This window comes from Hyaena hyaena, unplaced genomic scaffold (assembly GCF_003009895.1).
Source record: "Hyaena hyaena isolate Hyena2069 unplaced genomic scaffold, ASM300989v1 scaffold_10, whole genome shotgun sequence".
Taxonomy (NCBI): Eukaryota; Metazoa; Chordata; class Mammalia; order Carnivora; family Hyaenidae; genus Hyaena; species Hyaena hyaena.
This window is the reverse complement of record NW_024080642.1, coordinates 6,882,781-6,907,568: the sequence shown is the minus strand read 5'-3', so window position 1 is coordinate 6,907,568 and position 24,788 is coordinate 6,882,781. Positions and strand designations below refer to the sequence as shown.

The 24,788-nt window shown below is 39.7% G+C and overlaps 1 protein-coding gene across 2 annotated transcripts in view; it reads right to left on the bottom strand.

The window, feature by feature from the left end:
- Positions 1–24,788, bottom strand: part of RPA1 (replication protein A1) — a 74,304-nt gene that overhangs the window by 20,440 nt on the left and 29,076 nt on the right. Inside the window, exons 5-6 of one of the 2 annotated variants that reach the window (XM_039253787.1) lie at positions 23,388–23,476; positions 1,546–1,638 (exon numbers count right to left, since the gene is read on the bottom strand). In XM_039253787.1, the coding sequence (XP_039109718.1) occupies positions 1,546–1,638; positions 23,388–23,476 (182 nt within the window). The remainder of the gene's footprint in view (positions 1–1,545; positions 1,639–23,387; positions 23,477–24,788) is intronic. The other variant, XM_039253796.1, reaches the window with a different exon arrangement.

The window sequence follows — 24,788 nt, the reverse complement described above, 5'->3', positions numbered from 1 at the left end:
GCAGGTTCCACACTCAGCCTGGAGCCTAACAAAGGGCTCATGGGATCATGACTTGAGCCAAAATCAAGAGATGAACGCTCACCTGACTGAGCCACTCAGGTGCCCCAGTATTTGTAGCATTTAATAAAAACCATACACAGACCGTCCCAGATCTTAACATTTTCTAATCTAACTGGGGAGCCAAGAGAGACCTACACATACAACAATAATAGTTGCCTCAAGATTAAGGAAGGAAGCAAGCGAACTTTGCAGAATACATGTGTGTGTATAAACACACCTATATAGTATTACACCTAATACTATAGATAGTATCTTCTAGAGAAGATAGTTATATAAAACATGCTTCCCTAATACTATACTATATATAGCCTATACTATACTATATATACTATACTATACTATATATACTATACTATATATAGCCTAATACTATAGATAGTTATATAAAACATGCTTCCCCTCAATACACACCCAGTCTTTTTTTCTTTCACCACCCAGTTGATGTGTTTAGAAGACATTCATTGGTTTTTAAAAATAAATGCTAATATAAGCCAAAGACAGACAACTTGTAAAGTAAATCTGTGGGAAGAAGGAGAGGAACAGGAAATGATTTGCATTTCAGGCTGAGGAAGTGAATTTTACATTATTTACTACCTTAGATAGTAAATCTATACCACTACCTCCTTCAACAGTACCTAATTTGAGAGTTGTGTATTGATACACGTATAAACGGAGCTGGATGGAGGGCAGAGTGACAGATATTGCAAGGTAGATAAAAAATATCAAAGACCAATGAAGTCTCATGTCCTGAAAGCTTCACAACTACATTAGTGATGCCTTACTCTTGTTTTTCTTAAAATCTCAGCATTTAAAACTGACAATTAACAGTTGAAAGGAGGAGAGGAGGTGGTTATATGAGACACTGTGACAGAAAAAAAAGACCTCTAAAAATAAATCCAACCAAATTCTACAAATCATCATTTTCAATAGTAGTTCCAAAGCAAAGGCCAGAAAGTAAACAAAATGATTCCGTTATAGCCTCTCAGGACCTCCTGCAGAGAGTTAACGGAAGAAATGATACCTCACCCATGGGACTGAGAAGCAGAACCTATGACCAGTATAAATGATACTATCTTCATGGTAAGATAAATACCCATGAGAGCCCCAAATGGGAACCTTGGAGAGAGACTAAGCAAAGTGCAGTAAATGGATTCCAAATAGTTAAAAGGCAAGAATTTAAAAGATAGGTAAATTCACAACTCAAGAGAGTATAAAACGAAGATGTGAGAAACCACCAGATAAACTATTAACAGAGAACAGTATATCATTCTGATAAAAACAGGCATATGAAGTAGCTTTAAAAGACTATGTTTAATCATTTTTTTCAATCAGATACTTTCCTGTAAGAATTGGAATTATCCTTTGCAAGAAGCAACTACTATGAATGGCATTTTAAAAATTCCCGTCAGTCCCAGATTAAATTTCAAAACGTTATTCGGAAGCCTGATACATGTAATTAGCACCCGTCCCCAACCGGCAGTTTACCCATGCCTGAGCTCCCATTCTGTTGCTGGGGCTTGCTGGCTGGCGGACTGGTTGCTGAGACCGGAGAAGGGACCACCTGCTGCTGCCCGTGTCCTGAGAATCAAAAGGAAGACAACTTTAGTGCAAATAGTTCAGGTTAAAAGATTTAAACTTAAGCAGAAGAAACACTCTGAGAGAGTGTAAATTTTTGATTTTGTTAAAGACTCTCATGGGTCAGAATCCATGCTGGGGGTTCCACTGCATGCAGTCAATTTGCCAGGGGTTCACTTTTTGTTTTCATTATATGAAAGGCTCTATTTAGCTTTCACCTGCTTATAATTGATAGCTTTCAGTTTTAATGAGGTTCTCCCCTAAAGCCTTGCCCATTTCTCCTGCCTGAACCTGAAGTAAAGTCACTGGGCTGAATCTGTGACATTACCACTATTTCCATAGCAACAAATCGATGTCATCAACAGAACTGTGTTCACGGCAGGATCTATCAGAAGCAAAAGCTGGGTGGTAAGAAAAACCTAAAAGCAGTTCAATTGTCTCTGAAGTGCTCCTGCTTCAAAGGAAAAGGAGACGTTCAGAAAGGATTCTACCCTTTCCCCTCCCAAACAAAGCAACCTTATTTTGCAACTGACAGTTGGTGGAAAATAAGAGTTGAAAGAGGCTTAGGTACCGTGAAGTGCTAGTGAACTGTCACAGCAGGGAGAGACGAGATGGAGTTCAGAAGCAGGTGTGTCAAGGAAACAGGAAGATTAAAAGGAAAGGAGGGGAAACGAACATGTCTCTCAAGCAGAAAATAAGAAATACCACACCGTGAGAGTATTTATTGACCCCTCAACCTCATGACTTGAAAAATGTTAAAATGGCAAAATATACCTAATTAAAAAAATAACAGATTTGCGGAATTTGATTTTGCCTTTGGGGTGGGGACTAATCTAGACTGTTCACACAAACACAGCTCAAAAAGATTTCCTGGGAAGTCCTATGAACAAACCTGGTGAGCCCCGCTGCAAAGGTTCCCCACCTGCACCCCGTCTCTGCCTTCTCCAGTCACTAGGCTTCTTCCTGCTGGGTTTCCCAAGGCTCTACCTCAAATGGGCCTATTACACACTGACTTCATTTCCTTCTGCCAATATTCTCTTAACTAGTAAAACAAAATGAAGAGTTAACTGTGCCATTAGAGTAAAATAAATTTAGCATAAAATTAAAAAGGTTAAAACAGAATCTCTTGTTCTTTACTTCTTCCTACAGAGAGAAACATTGAGACCTTATTTATTTATTCATTTTTTTAAAAATCTTTTTTAATATTTTTATTTATTTCTAGGAGAGAGAGAGACAGCGTGAGCAGGGGAGGGTCAGAGAGAGAGGGAGTCACAGACTGAAACAGGCTCCAGGCTCCGAGCTGGCAGTCAGCACAGAGCCCGATGCGGGGCTCGAACCCACGAACCGCGAGACCATGACCTAAGCGAAAGTCGGACGCTTAACCGACTAAGCCACCCAGGCGCCCCTATTCATTTTCTTTAATCCCATCACCTATTTCACTCATCCCCCATCCACCTCCTCCCTGGTCACCATCAGTTCGTTCTCTGTAGTTAAGAGTCTTTTTCTTGGTTTGTCTTTTTTCGTTTTCTTTCTTAAATTCCACACATGAATAATACGGTATTTGTCTTTCTCTGACTCACTTATTTCACTTAGCATTTACTCTCTAGCTCCCTCCATGTCATTGCGAATGGCAAGATTTCAATCTTTTTATAACTGAATATTTCATTGTACATGTGTACATGTGTGTACTGTATATATATAATACATATATATACACAATATGCACACACACCCCACATCTTTATCCATTTATCTATTAGTGAATACTTGGACTGCTTCCATGATTTGGTTACTGTAAATAATACTGCAATAAACATAAGGGAGCATGTATCCTTCTGAATTAGTGTTTTTGTATTTTTTTTGGATTATACCCAGTAGTGCTATTACTGGATCCCAAGGTAGTTCTATTTTTAACTTCTTGAGGGAACGGCCATAAGGTTTTCCACAGTAGCTGCATCAGTTTGCAATCCCACCAATGGGGCAAGAGGGTTCCTTTTTCTCCTCATCCTTGCCAACACTTGTTTCTTGTGTTGTTCATTTCTGACAAGGTATGAGGTGAGATCTCATTGTAGTTCTGAATTGCAACTCCCTGATGATGAGTGACATTGAGCATCTTTTTGTGTGTTGGCCATCTGTATGTCTCTTTTGGAGAAAAGAGTCTGTGTGTTGGAACATCTGTATGTCTGTTTTTTGGGTATTGAATTGTACATACCAGTTCTTTATATATTTTGGATATTAAGCCTTTACTGGGTATGTCATTTGCAAATATCTTCTCCCATTCCCTAGATTGTTTGTTAGTTTTGTTGACTGTGCCTTCACTGTGCCAAAGCTTTTTATTTTGATGCAGTCCCAACAGTTTATTTTTGATTTCCCTTGCCTCAGAGACATATTTAGAAAAATGTTACTATGGCCAATGTCAAAGAAACTCCTGCTTATGCTCTCTTCTAGGATTTTTATGGTTTCAGGTCTCACATTTAGGTCTTTAATCCCTTTTGATTTTATTTTTGTGTGTGGTGTGAGAAAGTGATCCAGTTTTCCCAACACCATTTGTTGGAGAGACTTTCTTTTCCCCACTGTATAGTCTTTCCTCCTTTGTTGAAGATTAATTGATTATATAATTATGGGTTTATTTCTAGGTTTTCTATTCTGTTCCACTGATCTGTGTGTGTCTATCTTTGTGTGAGTACCCTACTGTTTTGATTACGATGATTTGTAATATAACTTGAAGTCTGGAATCGTGATACCTCCAGTTTTTCTCTTTCAAGATTGCTTTAGCTATCCAGGGTCTTTTGTAAACATTTCACACAAATTTGAGGATTACTTGTTGTAGTTCTATGAAAATTGCTATCGGTATTTTGATAGGGATTGCATTAAATCTGTAGATTGCTTTGGGTGGTATAGACATTTTAACAATATTTGTTCTCCTAATCCATGAACATGGAATGCCCTTCCATTTCTTTGTGTCATCTTCAATTTCTCTCATCAATATTTTATAGTTTTCAGAGCACAAGTCTTTCACCTCTTTGGTTCAGTCTATCCTAGGTATTTTATTATTTTTGGTGCAATTGTAAATGGGTTGTTTTCTTCTTTTTACATTTACTTATTAAAAAAAATTTAATGTATGTTTATTTTTGAGAGAGACACACAGAATGTGAGCGGGGGAGGGGCAGAGAGAGAGAGGGAGACACAGAATCCGAAGCAGGCTCTAGGCTCTGAGCTGTCAGCACAGAGCCCAATGTGGGCCTTGAACCCATGGACCTGAGATCATGACCTGAGCTGAAGTTGGCCACCCAGCCAACTGAGCCACCTAGGCGCCCCTACTTTATTTTTGAGAGACAGGATGAGACACAGCGTGAGCAGGGGAGGAGCAGAGAGAGAGAAGTAGACACAGAATTTGAAGCAGGCTCCAGGCAAGCATTCAGTACAGAGCCCGGCTCGGGGCTTAAATCCATGAACCATGAGATCATGACATGAGCTGAAGTCAGACACCTAACCGACTGAGCCACCCAGGTGCCCCAGTGGGGCTGTTTTCTTAATTTCTCTTTCTGCTGTTTCATTATTAGTGTATACAGATTTCTGTACAATGATTTTGTATCCTGCGATTTCACCTAATTCATGTATCAGTGCTAGTAGTTTTTTGGGGGAGTCTTTAGGAAAATTTTACTTCTTCCTTACCAATTTGGATGCCTTTTATTTATTTTTGTTCTGAGAGACCTTATTTATAAAGAAAAAAAGAGCCTAGATTTTTTTAATTTTAAGTAGGCTTCACACAGGGCTTGAAGTCATGACCTTGAGATCAAGACCTGAGCTGAGATCAAGAGTTGGATGCTTAACTGACTGAGCCACCCAGGTGCTCCAAGAGCCTAGATTACTGATAATGAGTTTTTGTGTTTACTTTTTAGCTTTTCCATCATTTCTGAATTTACCAAGTGTCATATGAAATTGCATGGGAAAACTGCCCTTTGACAATGTATCTAGTGATGGAACGTCTTGAAATTTTAAAGTAAACGGTTTCTTTTTTTTTTTAATGTTTTATTTATTTCTAGGAGAGAGAGAGAGACAGCGTGAGCAGGGGAGGGTCAGAGAGAGAGGGAGATACAGACTCTGAAATAGGCTCCAGGCTCTGAGCTGCCAGTCAGCACAGAGCCCGACGCGGGGCTCGAACCCACAAACCGCGAGATCACGACCTAAGTGAAAGTCGGACGCTTAACCGACTAAGCCACCCAGGCGCCCCTAAAGTAAACGGTTTCTTAAATTAGGGAAAAACTGAGTTGCTCAGTGAACAGCATTGGGGCTAAGTAAATGGGAAAAAATAAAACTATTCTTAACTGCTTCATGAAATATATTCAAAAGAATCCAATGATTTAAACATTTCAAGATGGATGGAGCCAGAAAAATATACAAACTCCACTCCACCCTAGTTCCACTGTCTCAAGCACATCTCAGGTCCCTTCCTCATTATCATGCCTGCTTCTTCCATATCCTGCTGAAGACGACATGGTCATGGGATCATGCTGATCTCTTAACATTTAATTTCTATCACAATATAACTATCCTCTACGAGGTAACTAGAGTAATCAAATTAATAGCAACAGAAAATAGAACAGGGTTTACTAGGGACTGGCAGCAGCAGGGAATGGGGGTTATGGTATAATGGGTAGACTGTCCGTTTGAGATGATGACTGAAAAAGTTCTGTAGGGGCACCTGGCTGGTTCTGTCAGTAGAGTGTGTGACTTTTTTTTTTTTTCTTTTTTTTTTTTAAATGTTTTATTTATTTCCAGGAGAGAGAGAGAGAGACAGCGTGAGCAGGGGAGGGTCAGAGAGAGAGGGAGTTACAGATTCTGAATTAGGCTTCAGGCTCTGAGCTGGCAGTCAGCACAGAGCCCGACGCGGGGCTCGAACCCACGAACCGCGAGATCATGACCTAAGTGAAAGTCGGACGCTTAACCGACTAAGCCACCCAGGCGCCCCGAGAGTGTGTGACTTTTGATCTCAGGGTTGTGAGTTTGGGCCCCATTTTGGGCATAGAGATTGCTTAAAATAAAATGTTAAAAACAAACAAAAAGTTCTGGAGATGGATGGTGGTGATACTTGCACAGCAATGTGAAAGCACTGAATGCCACCAAATTGCAAACTTGGTTCTGAGTATTTTACCACAATTTTCAGTAATGTAACTTGACTATTTACCTGTTCTAGGTTGAACATTTTTAGATATTTTAACATATGAGTTAAAGCATTAGAATTTTTTTCATGCTAGGGATTTTTTTTAATGTTTATTTATTTTTGAGAGAGAGCGTGTGTGAGTGGGGGAGGGGCAGAGACAGAAAGAGAAAGAGAGAGAGAGAGAGAGAGAGGATGACAGAGGATCTGACGTGGGCTCTGTGCTGATAGCAGGGAGTCTGATTTTTTTCCCTCTTATTTCAACTATTTGGAAATATTTTCTATTTGGGTAAGTTGTCTAGCTGTATACTTTGCATTTCTCTATTTTCTTTTTATTCTTATTGGAAATGGGAGTGAACAACTTAAATACCAAACTGGTACTTGAAAGAAATGTGTATATAAAGTGTCTGGTAAAAAGTGGGATTGGGAGAGAGAAGATTTGATAGATTATTAGCAATTGCAAATGGAGTATATATATTTTTTAATTATCTAAATTTAGACTGGCAGACATTTAAACGTGAGTGAATAGGATTTTTCTGTGTTCAGCCAGGAGCTTTGGAACAAAGACCAGCTGGGTCCCTCCCAGTACTCTGGCAGGTATTTCTCCAGCAGCCATTACTCTAGATTAGCTGGTTTACTGTAACCTACAGTAGTGTATGTGTGTGTGTGTGTGTGTTTATTTATTTTGCGAGAGAGCATGAGTGGGAAAGGGGTGGGGGGGGAGAGAAAGAGAGGAAGAGAGACAGAGAGAGACAGAATCCCAAGCAGGCTCCACACTGCCAGCTGCGGAGCCTGACACGGGGCTTGAACACACAAACCACCAGATCATGACCAGAGCCAAAACCAAGAGCCAGACGCTTAACCAACTGAGCCACCCAGGCACCCATATTTTGTGTAGTTTTGTTTGCTGATTAAAAGTCCCCAACACCTAAGGAGGCCTGCCTGGGTGACTCAGTCAGTGTCCGACCTCAGCTCGGGCTGTGATCTCACGGTTCGTGGTTTCGAGCTCTGCGTCAGGCTCTGTGCTGACAGCTCAGGGCCTGGAGCCTGCTTTGGATTCTGTGTCCTCCTCTCTCAGCCCCTCCCTCGCTCACTCTCTCTCTTTCAAAAAATAAACATTAAAACAAGTGTAATAAATGTCTTGTATGTCTGTTTACAGGTACTAAATTTGATGCCACACAGAACTACAGTATACAAGAAACTAGAGCAGTTATGCTGGCACATCAAAGCGTATTTTTTTCTTTTTATTTAAGTTTACTTATTTTGAGAGAGCAGGAGAGAGTGCAAGCAGGAAAGGGGCAGACAGAGAGACAGAATCCCAAGCAGGCTCCGAGCTATCAGCACAGAGCCTGTTTGGGGTTCAAACTCATGAACCATGAGATCATGCCCTGAACTGAGATCAAGAGGTGGATGCTTAACTGACTGGGCCACCCAAGTGCCCCCAACACTTTCTTTTTGTTTTAAGTTTGTTTTTTTTTTTTGGTAATGTTTATTTCTGAAAGAGAGAGAGACAGCGTGAGTAGGGGAGGGTCAGAGAGAGAGAAGGAGACACAGAATCTGAAACAGGCTCCAGGCTGAGCTAGCTGTCAGCACAGAGCCCGAAGCAGGGCTCAAACCCACGAATTGTGAGATCATGAGCTGAGCTGAAGTTGGACGCTTAACCAACTGAGCCACCCAGGCACTCCATGTTTTGTTTTAAGTATATTTATTTTGAGAGAGAGAGGGAAAGAGAGTGCATGTGCACAAGCCTGGGAAGGGCAGAGAGAGAATTCCAAGCAGGCTCCATGCTGTCAGCACAGAGTTCGATCCCCCAAACTGAAGTCATGACCTGAGCCAAAATCAAAACTTGGATATATAACCGACTGAGCCACCCAGATGCCCACTTTTTTAAGTAAGCTCTAGGTCTAATGTGGGGCTTGAACTCAGGACCCCCAGATGAAGAGTCACATGGTCTACTTACTGAGCCAGCCAGGTGCCCCTAAAGTATATTGCTTTTAATAAAAAATTGACAGAATGTATTTTTTTTTTTACTTTTAAGGTAGATTAGTAAGGAAGCAGATACAAAACAATTCCATGGGAGCTAAAAAGGACAGCAGATTTGAACTTGAGGAGGTTGAGAACCAGAGGAGAGAGTATAGAGGGTGGGAAGCAAAGGATTCATCAGGATTCAAACCCAAAAGGTGATCAAAGGCAAACTGTAGGTCCCAGATAAAATCTAATGGGCCATCTATGTGTGATAATTTCTTATCAGTACATAATTTAATGGTACAGTCAATTACAACCATTGGATTCTCAGACTCAGTGAAGCACAGTATATTTAATAAGACACCAATTAGGCCTTATAACAGATCTATTGCTAATAGCTACAATTTTTGAGTGCTTACTATGCACCAGGTACAAGGTTAATCTTCGGGCTTGTGACAAAGGCAGTATTATTACATTCATTTAACAGATGAGAAAGCTTGGTTAAAGAGGTCAAATAACTTCCCCAAAGTCACACAGAGCTAGGAGGAGGCAGAATCTGGTCCTGACCCAGGTTTGCGTGACTAGATCCATCCACTTTACCACCATCTAGTTAATTTTTAATTGTAAGCAACCTATTCTAGCAGCCAAAAATCTAGCTACACAGAACTAATAAGCATAATATCTAGTAGTCAGGGAAGTTACTAATCTTATTAGAGCAATCTTTAACTTCTGCAGTGGGCCACACTTGCAGTCCTAAAACCTAATGGATGACAAGAGTCCTGGTGTTCTCTAAACAGCAACAATTGCCCTTCAACTTAATGCACCGCCAACACAGCTGCTGACCATGAAACCCGAAATTAGTCCAAGGCTAAATGAAAATCTTTCTAAACACTGAAGTTCTACCCCGAAACATCAATGCAGAGAATCAACTGCTAATGTTCTGTTTTGTGCCACCTGCAGATGAAACCATCCCCCTAAGATGAATCAAGGTTGTTAATTCTTAGACTCTTTTGCTCTGTGCTAGCTTTATACCACTGTCTCTGAACCAGGGGGAAGTCGGACACTAAAAGACTCTATCTCCTCAAGTTACTTGCACTTACACCTATCATTTTTGTTATCATTATAATGGTATGTGAGGTTGGCTTAGTCGGTGGAGCTTGCTACTTTATTTTTATTTTATTTTATTTTATTTTTTTTTAATATTTTTATTTATTTCTAGGAGAGAGAGAGAGACAGCGTGAGCAGGGGAGGGTCAGGGAGAGAGGGAGTCACAGACTCTGAAACAGGCTCCAGGCTCTGAGCTGGCAGTCAGCACAGAGCCCGACGCGGGGCTCGAACCCACGAACCGCGAGATCATGACCTAAGCGAAAGTCAGACGCTTAACCGACTAAGCCACCCAGGCGCCCCAACTACTTTATTTTTAATACCTTTTAAAAAACTGTTTACTTTTGAAAAAGAGGCAGAGAGAGAGACAGAGAGATAGCATGCATGAGCTGGGGGAGAGGCAGAGAGAGAGAGGGAGACACAGAATCTAAAGCAGGCTCCAGACTCTGAGCTGTCAGCATAGAGCTGAATGTGGGACTCAAACCCATGAACTGTGAGATCATGACCTGAGTCAAAGTCGGGTGGTTAATTGACTGAGCCACTGAGGTGCCCCTGAAGGATGCTACTCTTAATCTCAGGGTCATGAATTTAAGTCCCACGTTTGGCAGAGATTACCTTAAAATTAAAAAAAAAAAAAAAATACACACACACACACACACACACACACCAGGACATCCGTGTAGCTCAGTCATTTGAGCATCCAACTCTTAAATTCGGCTCAGGTCATGATCTCATAGTTTGTGGGATCACACCCCAACACTGGGATCCACTCAGCACAGAGTCTGCTTGGGATTCTCTCCCCCTCTCTCTCTGTCCCTCTCCCCCACTCATGCTCACTCTCTCTCAAATAAACATTTAAAAAAGTTAAAAAATATAAATAATGGTTAACGAGCCACAAGCTGAGAAAAATCAGCTAACACCCATGGAGTATACAGAGTAACAAAAACTCAATTTCTCCTAGCAAGTACCTTCTTAACAACAACCAGAAAAAAAATACAAGTCAATCCATTCATTAAAAATTCCTATTGGCAGAAAATGATCAGAATAAGGCTGAAAAAAATTCCAACTACTACCTTTCAATAATAAATAATACTAGTAACTACGTATCATGTAAGAAATTTAAATCTAAGTAAGATATTGTTAGAAGCAGTGTAGGTTCGTAGTAGTAATAGACATAAGTGACAAAAATATATAGTGGTAGATATGGGAGCTTAAAATCATCCAATCTAATACTATATGAAACATGAACTGTGTTTGAAGTTTTATTTCTCATGTTTGGAAAATTCTGTAAGTATCTGTACTTAATGTGGTAATACTAGTTTCAAACAGTTTCAATGCACACTTTGGAATTCCTGCCTATTTCCCATTTGGGTTTAGTCACTTTTAATTTTACAGCTCACCTGATATATCACAGGTTCTGGGTTAAGTGTTGGGAGGATACAAACGTAACTTTACTTCTCTCCTCACTAGTAACAGTTTCCTTGCCTTCACAATAGACAATTAGAAACCATTTCTGTGAAATACACCATAGCTTAATAGTCACTGTAACAAAGCTATTTCCATGATGGCCCAAGTAACAAAGTGTTATTGATCTGGTTACAATGAAATTCAACAGCAAATAATCCTGGACAGCACAATCTTCTCCTATTCCTTTGCACTTTAACAGCCCCTGAAGAAAGGGAAGAGTAAGTGGAATGGACTATTGAGACAAAGGAGTTTTTATGCTTGTTCTATAGTCTTGACCCCAAGTGATAATTACCTTTCAACCCTTTCAACTCCAGCTTTATCTCAAGTACTTTTGCCCCTGAAACACAAAATCTCCACAGCAACCACTCAATTAAATACAACCTGAAAAACATTAGAAACCTGGACAAAGGTGATAAAGTTGGGCACAATCATCTCTCCCTCGACTCTTCTGCATCCTAAGATTTCAGAGACGCTAAGCACTGTTTTGTCCTGAAAGCTGAGAAGATAACCAATGTGCTGATTTTAACAAAACTGTACTACTGCAAAACAAACGTGGTGTTCCAATTTAAGATTTTAGAACTTTACCTATATAAGCTTCAGCTTTCCTTCTCCAATTTATTTTTTTTTTAAGTTTACGTATTTATTTTGAGAGAGAGAGAGAGGCAGAGAGAGAGACAGACAGAATCCCAGGCAGGCTCCACACTGCCAGCACAGAGCCCAAAGTGGGGCTCGAACTCACAAACCCAAGCAGAAAACAAGAGTCAGATGACTAACTGACAGAGCCTCCCAGGCATCCCCTTCTCTAATTTAAAACACCAAATTACTATGTTTTGTATAGATAAACATTAAAATCTAGATGGTTCCATTTTTGGAAGCAGCACAATTAACTAAACTTTCCCATTTCTAAAAATCATACAGAGCAAGAAGGAGAATTAATATCTAGTCTACACACAAACATCCCACATAGACAACATGTTTAGTGACTTGAGGGAGCAGAGAAAATCCATAAATTCCAAATTATGTGAAAAGTGAAGCTTAAAACACCATAAATCAAGAAACCAATTATAAGACAGAAGTGGCATACATGATTTACATATAGAAAATGTAATTGTGTAGGTACTAGAATAAAATATGGGGGCACCTGGGTGGCTAAGTCAGGTAAGCATCGGACTTCGACTCAGGCCAGGATCTGTTTGTGGGGTTGAGCCCCGCTTTGGGCTCTGTGCTGACAGCTCAGAGCCTGCTTGGCATTCTCTCTCCCTCTCTCTCTGTCCCTCCCCTGTTCTGTCTCTCAAAATAAATACATAAACTTAAAAAAATGGGCAAATGCCTTCATACCTTTGGAGTAAGGAAAGACCTTCCTCATTTTTTTTTAATTAAAAAAATTTTTTTAGGTAGGCTCCATACCCAATGTGGAGCTCAAACTCACAACCCCAAGATCAAGAGCTGCATGCTCTATCGGCTGAACCAGCTCGGAACCCCTAAAGAAGACCTTTCTAACAATGGTTCAAAGTTCTGAAGTCATTTTAAAAAGACTGGAAAATTCAACTTCATAAAAACAGCAACAACAAAAAAGTTGCTATGTGGCAAAAAGCCACTATCACCAACTAAAAAAAGCCTTTCTAACTCATATCAGAGACAAAGGATTAATCTTCCCTACTCTTTAAAGAACTCTTACAAATGGAAGAAAAAGACAAACAACCCAAAAGAAAAATGGAGAATACAGAGTCAGCTCACAGAAAATCAAAAGCCCTCAAATATTTAAAAGGATACTCATCTTGCTCAGAATACAAATTAAAACACTATATTCAGATTCCAGTTTTCATCTATGAGATTGGTGAAAATTCAAAAGACTGGTAACATACTCTGGGTAGCGCGGAGAGGAAACTAGCACTTTCATGTCTGGCTGGCGGGAATGCCGAATGTTACCATGCTCCGGAGGGGAGCCCTGCCATGGTCACCTCCCACAGACGCATTTAGCCACAGATCCAGCAATCTTACTTCTGGCAACCAAACCACCCCTGCCCACACCCTGTGTATGTGTAAGTTACGCACTGCAGTGCTGTTTTCATTGCTGCAGCGTGCAAACCATCCAAGGGGCAGCAACACGAGGCTGGTTAAATTATGGAACAGCTACACAACAGAACATTTTATGATTGTTTGATTTTAAATAAAGAAGATCTTTAAGTGTACATACATGGAAATATCTCTAAGCTAAAAAAAAAAATTTGTTTAAAGCAGGATCAAGAAAAGGGAAGGGGCACCTGGGTGGCTCACACAATCTCACAGTTTGTAGGTTCAAGCCCCGCATCAGGCTCTGCACAGACAGTTCAGGGCCTGGAGCCTGCTTCAGAGTCTGTGTTTCTCTCTCTCTCTGCCCCTCTCCTCCTTGTACTCTCTCCTCTCTCAAAAATAAATAAACACTAAAAATTTTTTTAATAATAAAAAAATTTTAATGTAAGATAATATACACAATATCCTATCTTTTGTGTAAGCAAACTGGAGCATGGAATGAAAATACATAATATTTTTATTTGGTAATACATACATATTTGCATGAAGAAACACCCAAAGGATAAAAAGCAACCACTAAAACTGGTACCTATACAGGTCAGCAGTGGACACAAACATGGCAGGAGGAGGCAGGGGTAGCAGTTTAGATTCCTCTAAATACACAATTTTGTAGTTTTGATTTTTGAAACATGTAATTATACGATCTATTCAAGAGTTACAACAAAATTAATATTTTTTTTTAAAAAAAGATGTCTGATTATCTTAATTATATTTCCATTTTTTAAATCATTCAAGTTTTAGGGGCACCTGGGTGGCTCAGTAGGTTAAATATCTGGCTTCAGCTCAGGTCATGATCTCATGGTTTGTGGGTTTGAGTCCCGCGTCGGGCTCTGTGCTGACAGCCAGCTCAGAGCCTGGAGCCTGTTTCAGATTCTGTATCTCCCTCTCTCTCTGACCCTCCCCTGTTCACGCTGTTTCTCTCTCTCAGATATAAATAAAACATTAAAAAAAATTTTTTTTAATTATTCAAGCTTTGGGGTGGCTCAGTTGGTTAAGCGTCCAACTTGGGATTTTGGCCTAAGTCATGATCTCATGGTTCATGAGTTCAAGCCCCACGTCAGGCTCTGTGCTGACAGTGTGGAACCTCTTGGAGTTCTCTCTCTCCCCTTCTCTGTGCCCCTCCCCTGCTTGTGCATGTGCATTCTTTGTCTCAAACTTTAAAAAATAAAATTATACATGTTTTAATGGACAGATATACTAACATGAAACAAACAGATAACTTCTGATTATATATATACACACATACACACACACAAACATTCCTACAATAGATTCAGCTCACACACTGTATTAACTAAAATAAATTTTCATAATAGGCAAAACTTTGATATGAAGGTTAATCTTTGAAGGCCTGGGTACAGTGGAAAGCATCTTTGCCTGGAAATCAGGAGTAATGAGTGTCATCTGTTGAGGCAAGCCACCTGCTGTGCAATCTTAGCCAAGTCACTTATCACCTCCATTACCTTCATCCTGTCTTATAATTAAAACAACTGATGTCTAAAAACAGTTCCTGCTACCTCTTTACATTCTGTGATTGTAGGGACGACTGTGCGAGAGTTCAGACTGGAGCGTCTCAACCCTTCCTTTGCTTTCCATTAACTCCACCGAGGGAAGGCCAGAACTGGGTCCCAGATAGGAAAACAAGAACAGGATGCAGTTTGCCTCTAGTACAAAAATTACTGGGATCATATTTATCTTTCTTAGGCAAAAGCCTGACTAGTAATTTTTGATTAATGATAGATTGAAGAATTATGCTTGCTAAGTTTAAATTTAAACAGTGAATTAGAGTACTTTAGTAGAAACCACCTAATCACCTTTCTTTATTAGGAGCATCGGAAACAGTTTAATTTTAACCACAACAGTTATTTCTCTAAGTTAAAAACAAACACCTACTTAATTTCCTACTGTGAAATCAACTGGAAAAAGAAACAACACTGTGCAATCAAGAAATACATAATGGTATAAACTATTTAAAAAAAAAAAAAAAAAAGAAATACATAATGGAAAACTTTAAATAAGCTAAGTCATATATACAACTTTTGGCATCTTTATACTGAGCAGCTGAAAAGTCATTTTTAATTTTTGTATATGTTTGTTTATTTTTGAGGGAGGGGGGAGACAGAGGATCTGAGGCAGGCCCCATGCTGACAGCAGAGAGCCTGATGTAGGGCTTGAACTCACAAACCGTGAGGCTGACCTAAGCCAAAGTTGGACTCTTAACCAAGTGAGCCACACAGGCGCTCCCATTTTTAATTTTTAAAATATCATGTTTATAATTACAATAGCTAATATAAGCTATTAATTAATAAACTATGTAAGCTCTTAAAATTATTCCATACATTTCCTTAAACATATGTATTTGTCATAAATTGTGTCAGAAATTCTTTTCTAAATATTCATGACTGGTCATCATCTCTTCAGATTTAGTTGAATAATTAAGTGATAGAGGTGCCTCAGTGGGCTCAGTCGGTAAAGGATCTGACTTCAGCTCAGGTCATGATCTGATGGTTCACGAGTTCAAGCCCCATGTTGGGCTCTGTGCTGACAGCTCTGAGCCTGAAGCCTGCTTCAGATTCTGTGTCTCTCTCTCTCTGACCCTCCCTGTTCACACTCTGTCTTTCTCTCTCTCATAAACAAATAACAACATTAAAAAACATTAAAAAATTAACTGATAATGAAAAACAAATAATCCAATTAAAAATGGGCAGCAAACACAAATAGATACTTTTCCAAAGAAGACATCCAGATGGCCAAGAGACATGAAAAGATGCTCAACATCACTCATCATCAGGGAAATGCAAATCAGAATTACAATGAGATGTCACCTCACACCTGTCAGAATGGCTAAAATCAACACAGGAATCAACAGGTTGTTGGCAAGAATGTGGAGGAAAAAGGAATCCTCACGCACTGTTGGTGGGACTACAAACTGGTGTAGCTGCTGTGGAAAACAGTTGCGAGGTTCCTCAAAATATTAAAAATAGAACTACCAGAACACGTGCCAGGAAAGGAGAGCCGGGAGGTGACCAAAGCCACATAATATCAGTGGGGAAGGTGACTGGAACAGCAACACAATGCAAAAACAAGTTACGGTGACAGGGACCAGGCTTGTTTTGGATCCCTATTTATTAAAGTATTTTAATCAGTGAAAAACCTACTTTGCGTACAGTGCTCTTCAGCAGTGCACACTGGGGGACACCATGCTTCTCAAAGTTCTACCTGTCCCATGAACAAAGCACGTGGAACACGAACGGGCCGATATGCTTTCAGAGTTGGACAAGTGGACTGGAAAACCCTGAGCAGGAACTATGTACCTAGAAAGCCCAGTCGGCTTGGAAACTACCTAACTGAAAATCTGGAAGAACCCAATAGCTCTTTAGCAGAGTGGAGGGGGCCTGGAAGAAGGAGCCACAGGGAAAGAGAATGTATAAGTTTGCTTTATGGAAAAAGAAATTTTTCTAAGTTTCAATATGAACTGTCCAATGTCTTTTTTGGTATTTATGGAAAAGTTAAAAGTAAATGAAGTAAAGGCCTTGCTAAATTTTTCGTACAAGTCTAACGTCATATTTTAAATTTCCTTTTCATTGGACATACTTTCCTCTTACAGCAAGTGTGCCGGTAGCAATCTGCCATACTGTTTTATAAGCTCAATGGTTGAGAAGGCTTCTATTTTTTTCATTCAAAGGAATCTTTTTTTTTTTTAACGTTTTATTTATTTCTAGGAGAGAGAGAGAGAGATAGCATGAGCAGGGGAGGGTCAGAGAGAGAGGGAGTGACAGACTCTGAAACAGCCTCCAGGCTCTGAGCTTGCAGTCAGCACAGAGCCCGACGCGGGGCTCGCACCCACGAACCACGAGATCATGACCTAAGCGAAAGTCGGACGCTCAACCGACTAAGCCACCCAGGCGCCCCTCATTCAAAGGAATCTTGTATTTATCTTAGAATCTTTACTTGGGGAGGAAAAAACGTTTTGATATCATAAAACAGATACGATCACATTAAGTGAATATTTTTGATGACATATTCAAAATTAATTTAAAAATTTTCTCTGATTTAACCAATTACAAATGGAAACAATCAACAGTCTGACTGGGGGCAGACTTTATCAGATTAAAGTCTGCATTAGGCGCGTTTGAGGGGCACTGTTGGTTAAGCATCTGATTCTTGATTTCTGCTCAGGTCACGATCTCACAGTTTGTGTGGTCAAGTCCTGTGTCTGGCTCTGCATCAACAGCATGGAGCCTGCTTGGCTCTCTTTCTTTGCTCTCTCTTTCTCTCTCTCTCTCACCCTCCCCCATTCTCTCTCTCGCTAAAAAATAAACCTAAAAAATAAAGTCTGTATTAATAAGCATGTTAACATATAGAAATTAAAACTTAAAAATTAAAAAAAAACTCCCATATGATCCTGTATTTCCACTACTGAACATTTACCCACAGAATACGAATACACTAATTCGAAAAGATACATGCACCCCTATGTTTACTGCAGCATTATTTACAATAGCCAAATTATGGAAACAGTCCAAGTGTCCATTGATAGACAGTTGGGTAAAGAAGATGTGGCATTATTCAGCCATTAAAAAATAAGATTAAATAAAATCTTGCTATCTGCAACACCATGGATTTAGATAGAGAGTATAAGGCTAAGTAAAATAAGTGTGTCAGAGAAAGACAAGTATCATCTCATGCATATGTAGAATTTAACAAACAAAACAAAGAAAGAAAGAAAAAGAGACAACCCAAAAAACAGACTCTTAAGTATGGAGAACAAGCTGTCGGTTACCAGAGGGAGGTGGGTGGGGGGATGGGTAAAACACGTGGGGGTTAGGAGCACACTTATCATGACGAGCACTGGGTAATGTATAGAGTTGTCAAATCATTATATTGTACACCTGAAAATAATAGAATGCTGCATGTTAACTATACGGAATTAAACATTTTAAAAATTAATCAATAAAATAATCTATTTTCTTAATTATTAAAAAATCAAGAGACTGGCTGAGTCAGAATAGCACATGACTCTTCATCCATGGGTCGTGAATTTGAACCCCATGTTGGATGCAGACTGCTTAAATAAATGAATAAATAAAAACTTCTAAAAAAGCCAATGTGAAAACATTTAAAATTTTAAATATACCCTACTATATATGTGTTTTAAATAATATCTAAATTTCTAACAAAGCAACACAATGTTTTATAAAAAAAACTTAAATCTAGACTAGTCATTTATATGACCTAATCTGATATCACATCTAATTCTTCTATCTGGGGAGGAGAGATTTAAGAAAGCCACATTCTAATCTTTCATAGTGTGAAGTCAGTAAACAAATCTCTACACTGAAAAATCAAGAAAGAACAGCATAAATGTTATTTAAAAATATGGAAATAAATATGGAAAAATATAGAAAAAAACAGAAATAGCTTAAAATTTAAAAAGACTGCCTTTGGACAGGAGTTAGAAACCAAAGAAAAATAAGGCAGGGAAACGTTATTTATTTGGTTTTGTTTTATTTTATTTTTTTAATTTTAAAAAAAGTTTAAAAAATTAAAAAAAAATTCTAATGTTTATTTATTTTGAGAGACAGACAGCGAGCAGGGGAAGAACAGAGAGAGAGGGACACGCAGAATCTGAAGCAGGCTCCAGGCTCTGAGCTGTCAGCACAGAGCCCAATGCGGGGCTTGAACTCACGAACTATGAGATCATGACCTTAACTGACTGAGCCACCCAGGCACCCCTATTTGGTTTTGTTTTAAAGTATACATAAAATTATCTGACTTTTTTCCCCCAAGTTTATTTATTTTTAGAGAGTGTGCGCACGTGCATGCAGGGGAGGGGTGAGAGAAAATCCCAAGGCTCCATGCTGTCAGCACAGAGCCCAACCTGGGGCTCAATCTTGCAAATGGTGAGATCATGACCTGAGCCCAAATCAAGAGTAGGATGCCTAACTGAACCACCCAGGTGCCCCAGAAAGTGTTTTGAATGGAATAAAACTTGTAGCACCAGAACGTGCTTGACGTTGTTAAAGCAGTGCTTACTGGTAAATTTATGATACTAAATGCTCTAATTTTAGGAAAGAAGATCACAATCAATGAACCCAGCATTCACCTACAGAAATGGAAAGAAAGAATATATTAAGTCCAATATAAACAGAGGAAAGGAAACATTAAAGATCAATGCATAGGGGCACCTGGGTGGCTCAGCCCGCTAAGTGTTGACTCTTGACTTCTGTTCAGGTCATGATCTCACAGTTTCATGAGATGGAGCCCTTGGTCAGCTGACAGCACAGAGCCTACTTAGGATTCTCCCTCTCTCTGTCCCTCCCTGGTTTGTGCTCTCCCAAAATAAATAAATGTACTTAAAAAAAATTTATTTTTAAATCAAAGCATAAATCAATAGTATAGAAAGTATAAAAACAGGAAAAAAAAATCAATGAAACCAAAAGCTGGTTCTTTGAAAAGATCAGTAAACTTGATAAATCATCTAGCTGGACTGATCACGAAAAAAAAAAAAAGAATACAAATTATTAATATCAAGTATGAGACAAATGACATCACTGTAGATTCTATGGATACCAAAAGGCTAATACTACATTTATTTTATTCATTCTGATAAGACTTTAAGTAATCTCTACACCTAAAGTGGGTCTTGAATTTATAACCCTGAGATCAAGAGTCACATGCTCTACTGACTGAACCATTCAGGACCCCAGGCTACTTTTATACAGGCTAATAAACCCAACAACTTAAATGAAATGGTCAAATTCCTTAAAACACAATCTACTACAGCTCACTCAAAACAGAATAGATTATCTAGATAACCCTATATGTATCTGTTAAGGAAACTCCATTTGTAGTTTAAAACCTTCCTAAAAAAAATATGAGCCCCAGATGGCTTTACTGGTAAACTCTACTAAACATTTAAGTACAAAGTAATAATTCCACGTGTACTATTGTAGAAAATTGAAGAGGGAACACTTTCTAATTCATTCCATAAGGCCAGGATTACTATGATAACAAAATTAGACAAAAGGTATTGCAAGAAAATAATAGACAAATGTCCCTCATAATACAGATGTAAAAATTCTCAAAAAAATCAAATCAAACTAGTTTGTTAAATCAAGCAAATTCAGCAAATGAAATCCAATAATGTATAAAAAGTATAAATAGATCATGATGACATAACATATCCCAGAAACCACAAATGGGCTTAGCATTCGAAAATTATTGATTGTAACTCACCACATTAACCAATAAAAAAGAAAAACCATATAATCATCAATAGACACAGAAAAAACATTTGACAAAAAATTCACTATCCTATTCCTGATAAAAAAAAAAAAAACCCTCAGCAAACTAGGAATTAAAAGTAAACATCTTGGGGCACCTGGGCGGCTGAGTCGATTAAGTGTTCGACTTCGGCTCAGGTCATGATCTCACAGTTCATGGGTTCAAGCCCCGCATCAGGATCTGAGCTACAAGCTCAGAGCCTGGAGCCTCCTTCAGATTCTCTGTCTCCCCCTCCCTCTGCCCCTCCCATGCTCATGCTCTGTCTCTCTCTGTCTCTCAATAAAAAATAAAACCATTAAAAAAAATTTTTTTGAAGTAAACATCTTCATAATGATAAAAAGAATCTATGAAAACCTACAGCTAACATAATACTTAATGGAAAAAGACAATGCTATCTCCCTAAGACCAGGAACAAGACAAAAACAACCAGTAAGGCTAAATATTTTTTGTTATGTATTGGCTATTTGCTTTGTTGTTGTTGTTGTTGTTACTGTGGGGCTCAAATTCATGACCCTGAGATCAAGAATCACACGCTCCGGGCACCTGGGTGGCTCAGTCGGTTAAGTGTCCGACTTCGGCTCAGGTCATGATCTCACGGTTCGTGGGTTTGGGCCCCATGTCAGGCTCTGTGCTAACAGCTGGCTCGGAGTCTGGAGCCTGCTTTTGGTTCTCTGTCTCCCTCTCTATCTGACCCTCCCCTGCTCACGTTGTGTCTCTCTCAGAAATAAATAAAACATTAAAACAAAACAAAAAAAAAGAATCACACGCTCTACTGACTGAGCCAGCCAGGCGCCTCTACCGGTCTTGTCTTTTGTAAGTATTTTATCCTAGTTTAAGTTTACATACCTTTCTACTTTTACCATGTGAAACTTTTTTTATTTCAATGTAATCATGTATTCATTGTGAATTATCCTAATTCATATGCAGCCCCATCCTCTTTATTATTTTTGATGGTTTCATTTTCTAATTTTTTAAAACATTTATTTACTTTTGAGACAGACAGACAGAGTGTGAGCAGGGAAGGGGCAGAGATAGAGGGAGACACAGGATCCGAAGCAGGCTCCAGGCCCTGAGCTGTCAGCACAGAGCCCGATGTGGGGCTTGAACTCATGAACTGTTATATCATGACCTGAGCTGAAGGCAAACAACTGAGCCACCCAGGCACCCCTAAAGATTTTATTTTTAATAACCTCTATATGCAACGTGGGGCTCAAACTCACAACCTAGAGATCAAGAGCTGATTGTTCTACCAACAGCCAGGTGCCCCTGCTTTACGTTTTTTAAAAACAAAAATAATATTAATAAAATTTTTTAAAAATGTAAGAATGATCTTATGAGAATGATCTTAAGAAAGAACATTTCTCGGGGCACCTGGGTAGCTCAGTCGGTTGAGCATTTGACTTCAGCTCAGGTCATGATCTTGTGGTTTGTGAATTCAATCGAGCCCCACATCAGGCTCTGTGCTGACAGCTCAGGGCCTGGAGCCTGCCCCGGATACCCCCCTGCCCCTCCCCACTCATGCTCTGTCTGTCTTTGTCTCTCTCAAATATAAATAAACATTACAAAAAGCACATTTCTCCTTAATGTTACTTCAATGTATTTGTTATTTTTAATCTATTGTAAGTGCGATTTTTTTCTATTACATTCTTTCATTTTCCTTCCTTCCTAATCCAAGCTCATGATATTGTGATACATAATAAGAAATTTTTTTTTGACCTTCATTCATGGTTCCCGGCACAGAGCTCTTAAAGCCCTTACAGTTTCCTAACAAGAGGAATTAAGGGTATCTTATTTATAAAAAGCCCATTTCAACCACACCTTAGTGTGAGCAAGGTAACTTCTGTAAAGCGCCTAACAATGGGGATGGTTGCCAAGGGGAACTAACCATGAGATTAGAGTTGGAGCTTTCAGCACCTACTTCCCACCTCTGGGGAAAGGAGAGAGATTGGAGGTGGGGCCAATCACCCTGTGACTTCATCAAATATGGCTAAGGAGGCCTCCATGAAAACCCAAAAGGATGGGGTTTGGGGCGCTTCTGTAGGTGAACACGTGGAGGTGCCGGGAGGACAGCGTGCCCCGAGAGAGCACGGAAGCTCTGCACCCTCCCACACACCTCGTCCAATGCACCTCTCCCATCGAGCTGTTCTCGGAGTGCTGTGAGCCGCGCCAGCTCATTAATCCAACGGAACCTGAGGAGGGGATTGTGGGAACCTCCAATTTACAGCCGGTTGGTGAGAAGCACAGGGAACTACCTAGACTTTCAAGTGGCATCTGAACCGGGGTCTGGCAGTGGTGGAGGGGTGTGGAGGCAGCCCTGTGAGACTCGGTCTTTGCCAGGGGAATCTGCTGCTAACTTGGGACGGGCAGTATCAGAACTAAACTGGAACTGGAGGACAGCGGCTCACGTCCACAGAGAATCAGAGAGCTGCTGAGTGTGGGACGAACCCCACGCTGCTGGGAACACACAAGGCAGGAGTCAGAAGGGAGCTGTGTGCAGGGGAAAACAGAGGCGAGGCTTTTCCTTCTGGAGTCCTACCATCTTGTTTTCCGTACTGAAAACAATAACCTGGTTCCTAAACCCCCAAATCACGAGTTTTTGTAAGACTAACAAATCAAACAGAAACCAAAATGTAGAATTCTGGATCTATAAAGAGGTATTCAGTTGAGGGCTACAACCTATAAAAAAGCATTTTACCTTCATTATAGGGCACGGGATTGCCAATCTTTAATCCAACTGCTTCAGCTGATTTCAAAATGTCTAACTCCATCAAAATAACTACTCTCCTACAAAGGCAAAGAAATAGAAACAAGTTAGAAAAAATCAATTCAGAAGCCCTTCAAATGACAAGCTACTTAAAAAGCTCTCCCCCAATAATCATTTTGATAAAACTATTTCCGTTTGTCAACGGGTTTTCATTATTGAATAACTTAGAAATATATGATATCAGGGGCGCCTGGGTGGCTTAGTCGGTTAAGCGTCTGACTTTTGCTTAGGTCATGATCTCGCGGTTCGTGGGTTCGAGCCCCGCGTCGGGCTCTGTGCTGACTGCCAGCTCAGAGCCTGGAGCCTGTTTCAGAGTCTGTTACTCCCTCTCTCTCTGACCCTCCCCTGCTCACGCTGTCTCTCTCTCTCTCCTAGAAATAAATAAAACATTTAAAAAAATATATATATATATGATATCAATTCCTACGTAAATATTTCCATAATCTCTCCCTGTATTATTATCAAGGCTTTTTATGATTGCAGCATTTTCATTTTCCATCTAGCCCTTTAATTAAAATGCAGTGCCCTTACCACAAACCGTACCATCAAGGAGCAAATGACACGATCAGAATGTAGATTATTAAACACAACAACGTGTGGCACAAGAGGTGATCTTCAGAAACATATCCTTACCTAAACAACTACCTTTTCCCAGTGAAAACCATTACAACTGTAGCTATTTTTTAATGTAATTATGATCTAAGAACTCAGAGTTCTTTTACCTATCTTTAACTCTCATTAAAACCTTTCAAAAACTTCCCAAGAACCTTAGGTCAAAACTAAAACCTTTCACCTGGCCTACAAGGCTGTGTGTGATCTGGTCTTGCTAATCTCTCTCCAACTCATCGGATACCACCTCCCAGAGACCCTCTCCTCCTCCAGCCATTCTGTCTGCTTTCAATTCCTGGTATATGCCATGCTCTCTCTTGCCACCCTCTCTCCCGCCACAAAATCTTTGTATATGCTGCTCGCCGACTGTGATGACCTCTCATTCTGCCATCAGCTAGATGGCAGATTTTCTGCTCTCATCTCATATATTACCTTTTTTTTTTTTTTTTTTTTTATAAAGTTTTTTTTCTGGGGCACGGTGTGTCACAGTTGGTTAAGCATCCTACTCTTGACCAGCTCAGGTCATGATCCCACAGTTCATGAGTTCAAGCCACATCTAAGGCTTTGTGCTGGGCGGGGAGACTGTTTGAGATTCTCTCTCTCTCTCTCTCTCTCTCTCTCTCTCTCCCCTCTGCCTCTCCCCCCTCAAAAATTTTTAAAAATTAAAACAATTAAAAATCATTTTACATTCTGTATCATAAGACACCATAAGCAGGTTATGAT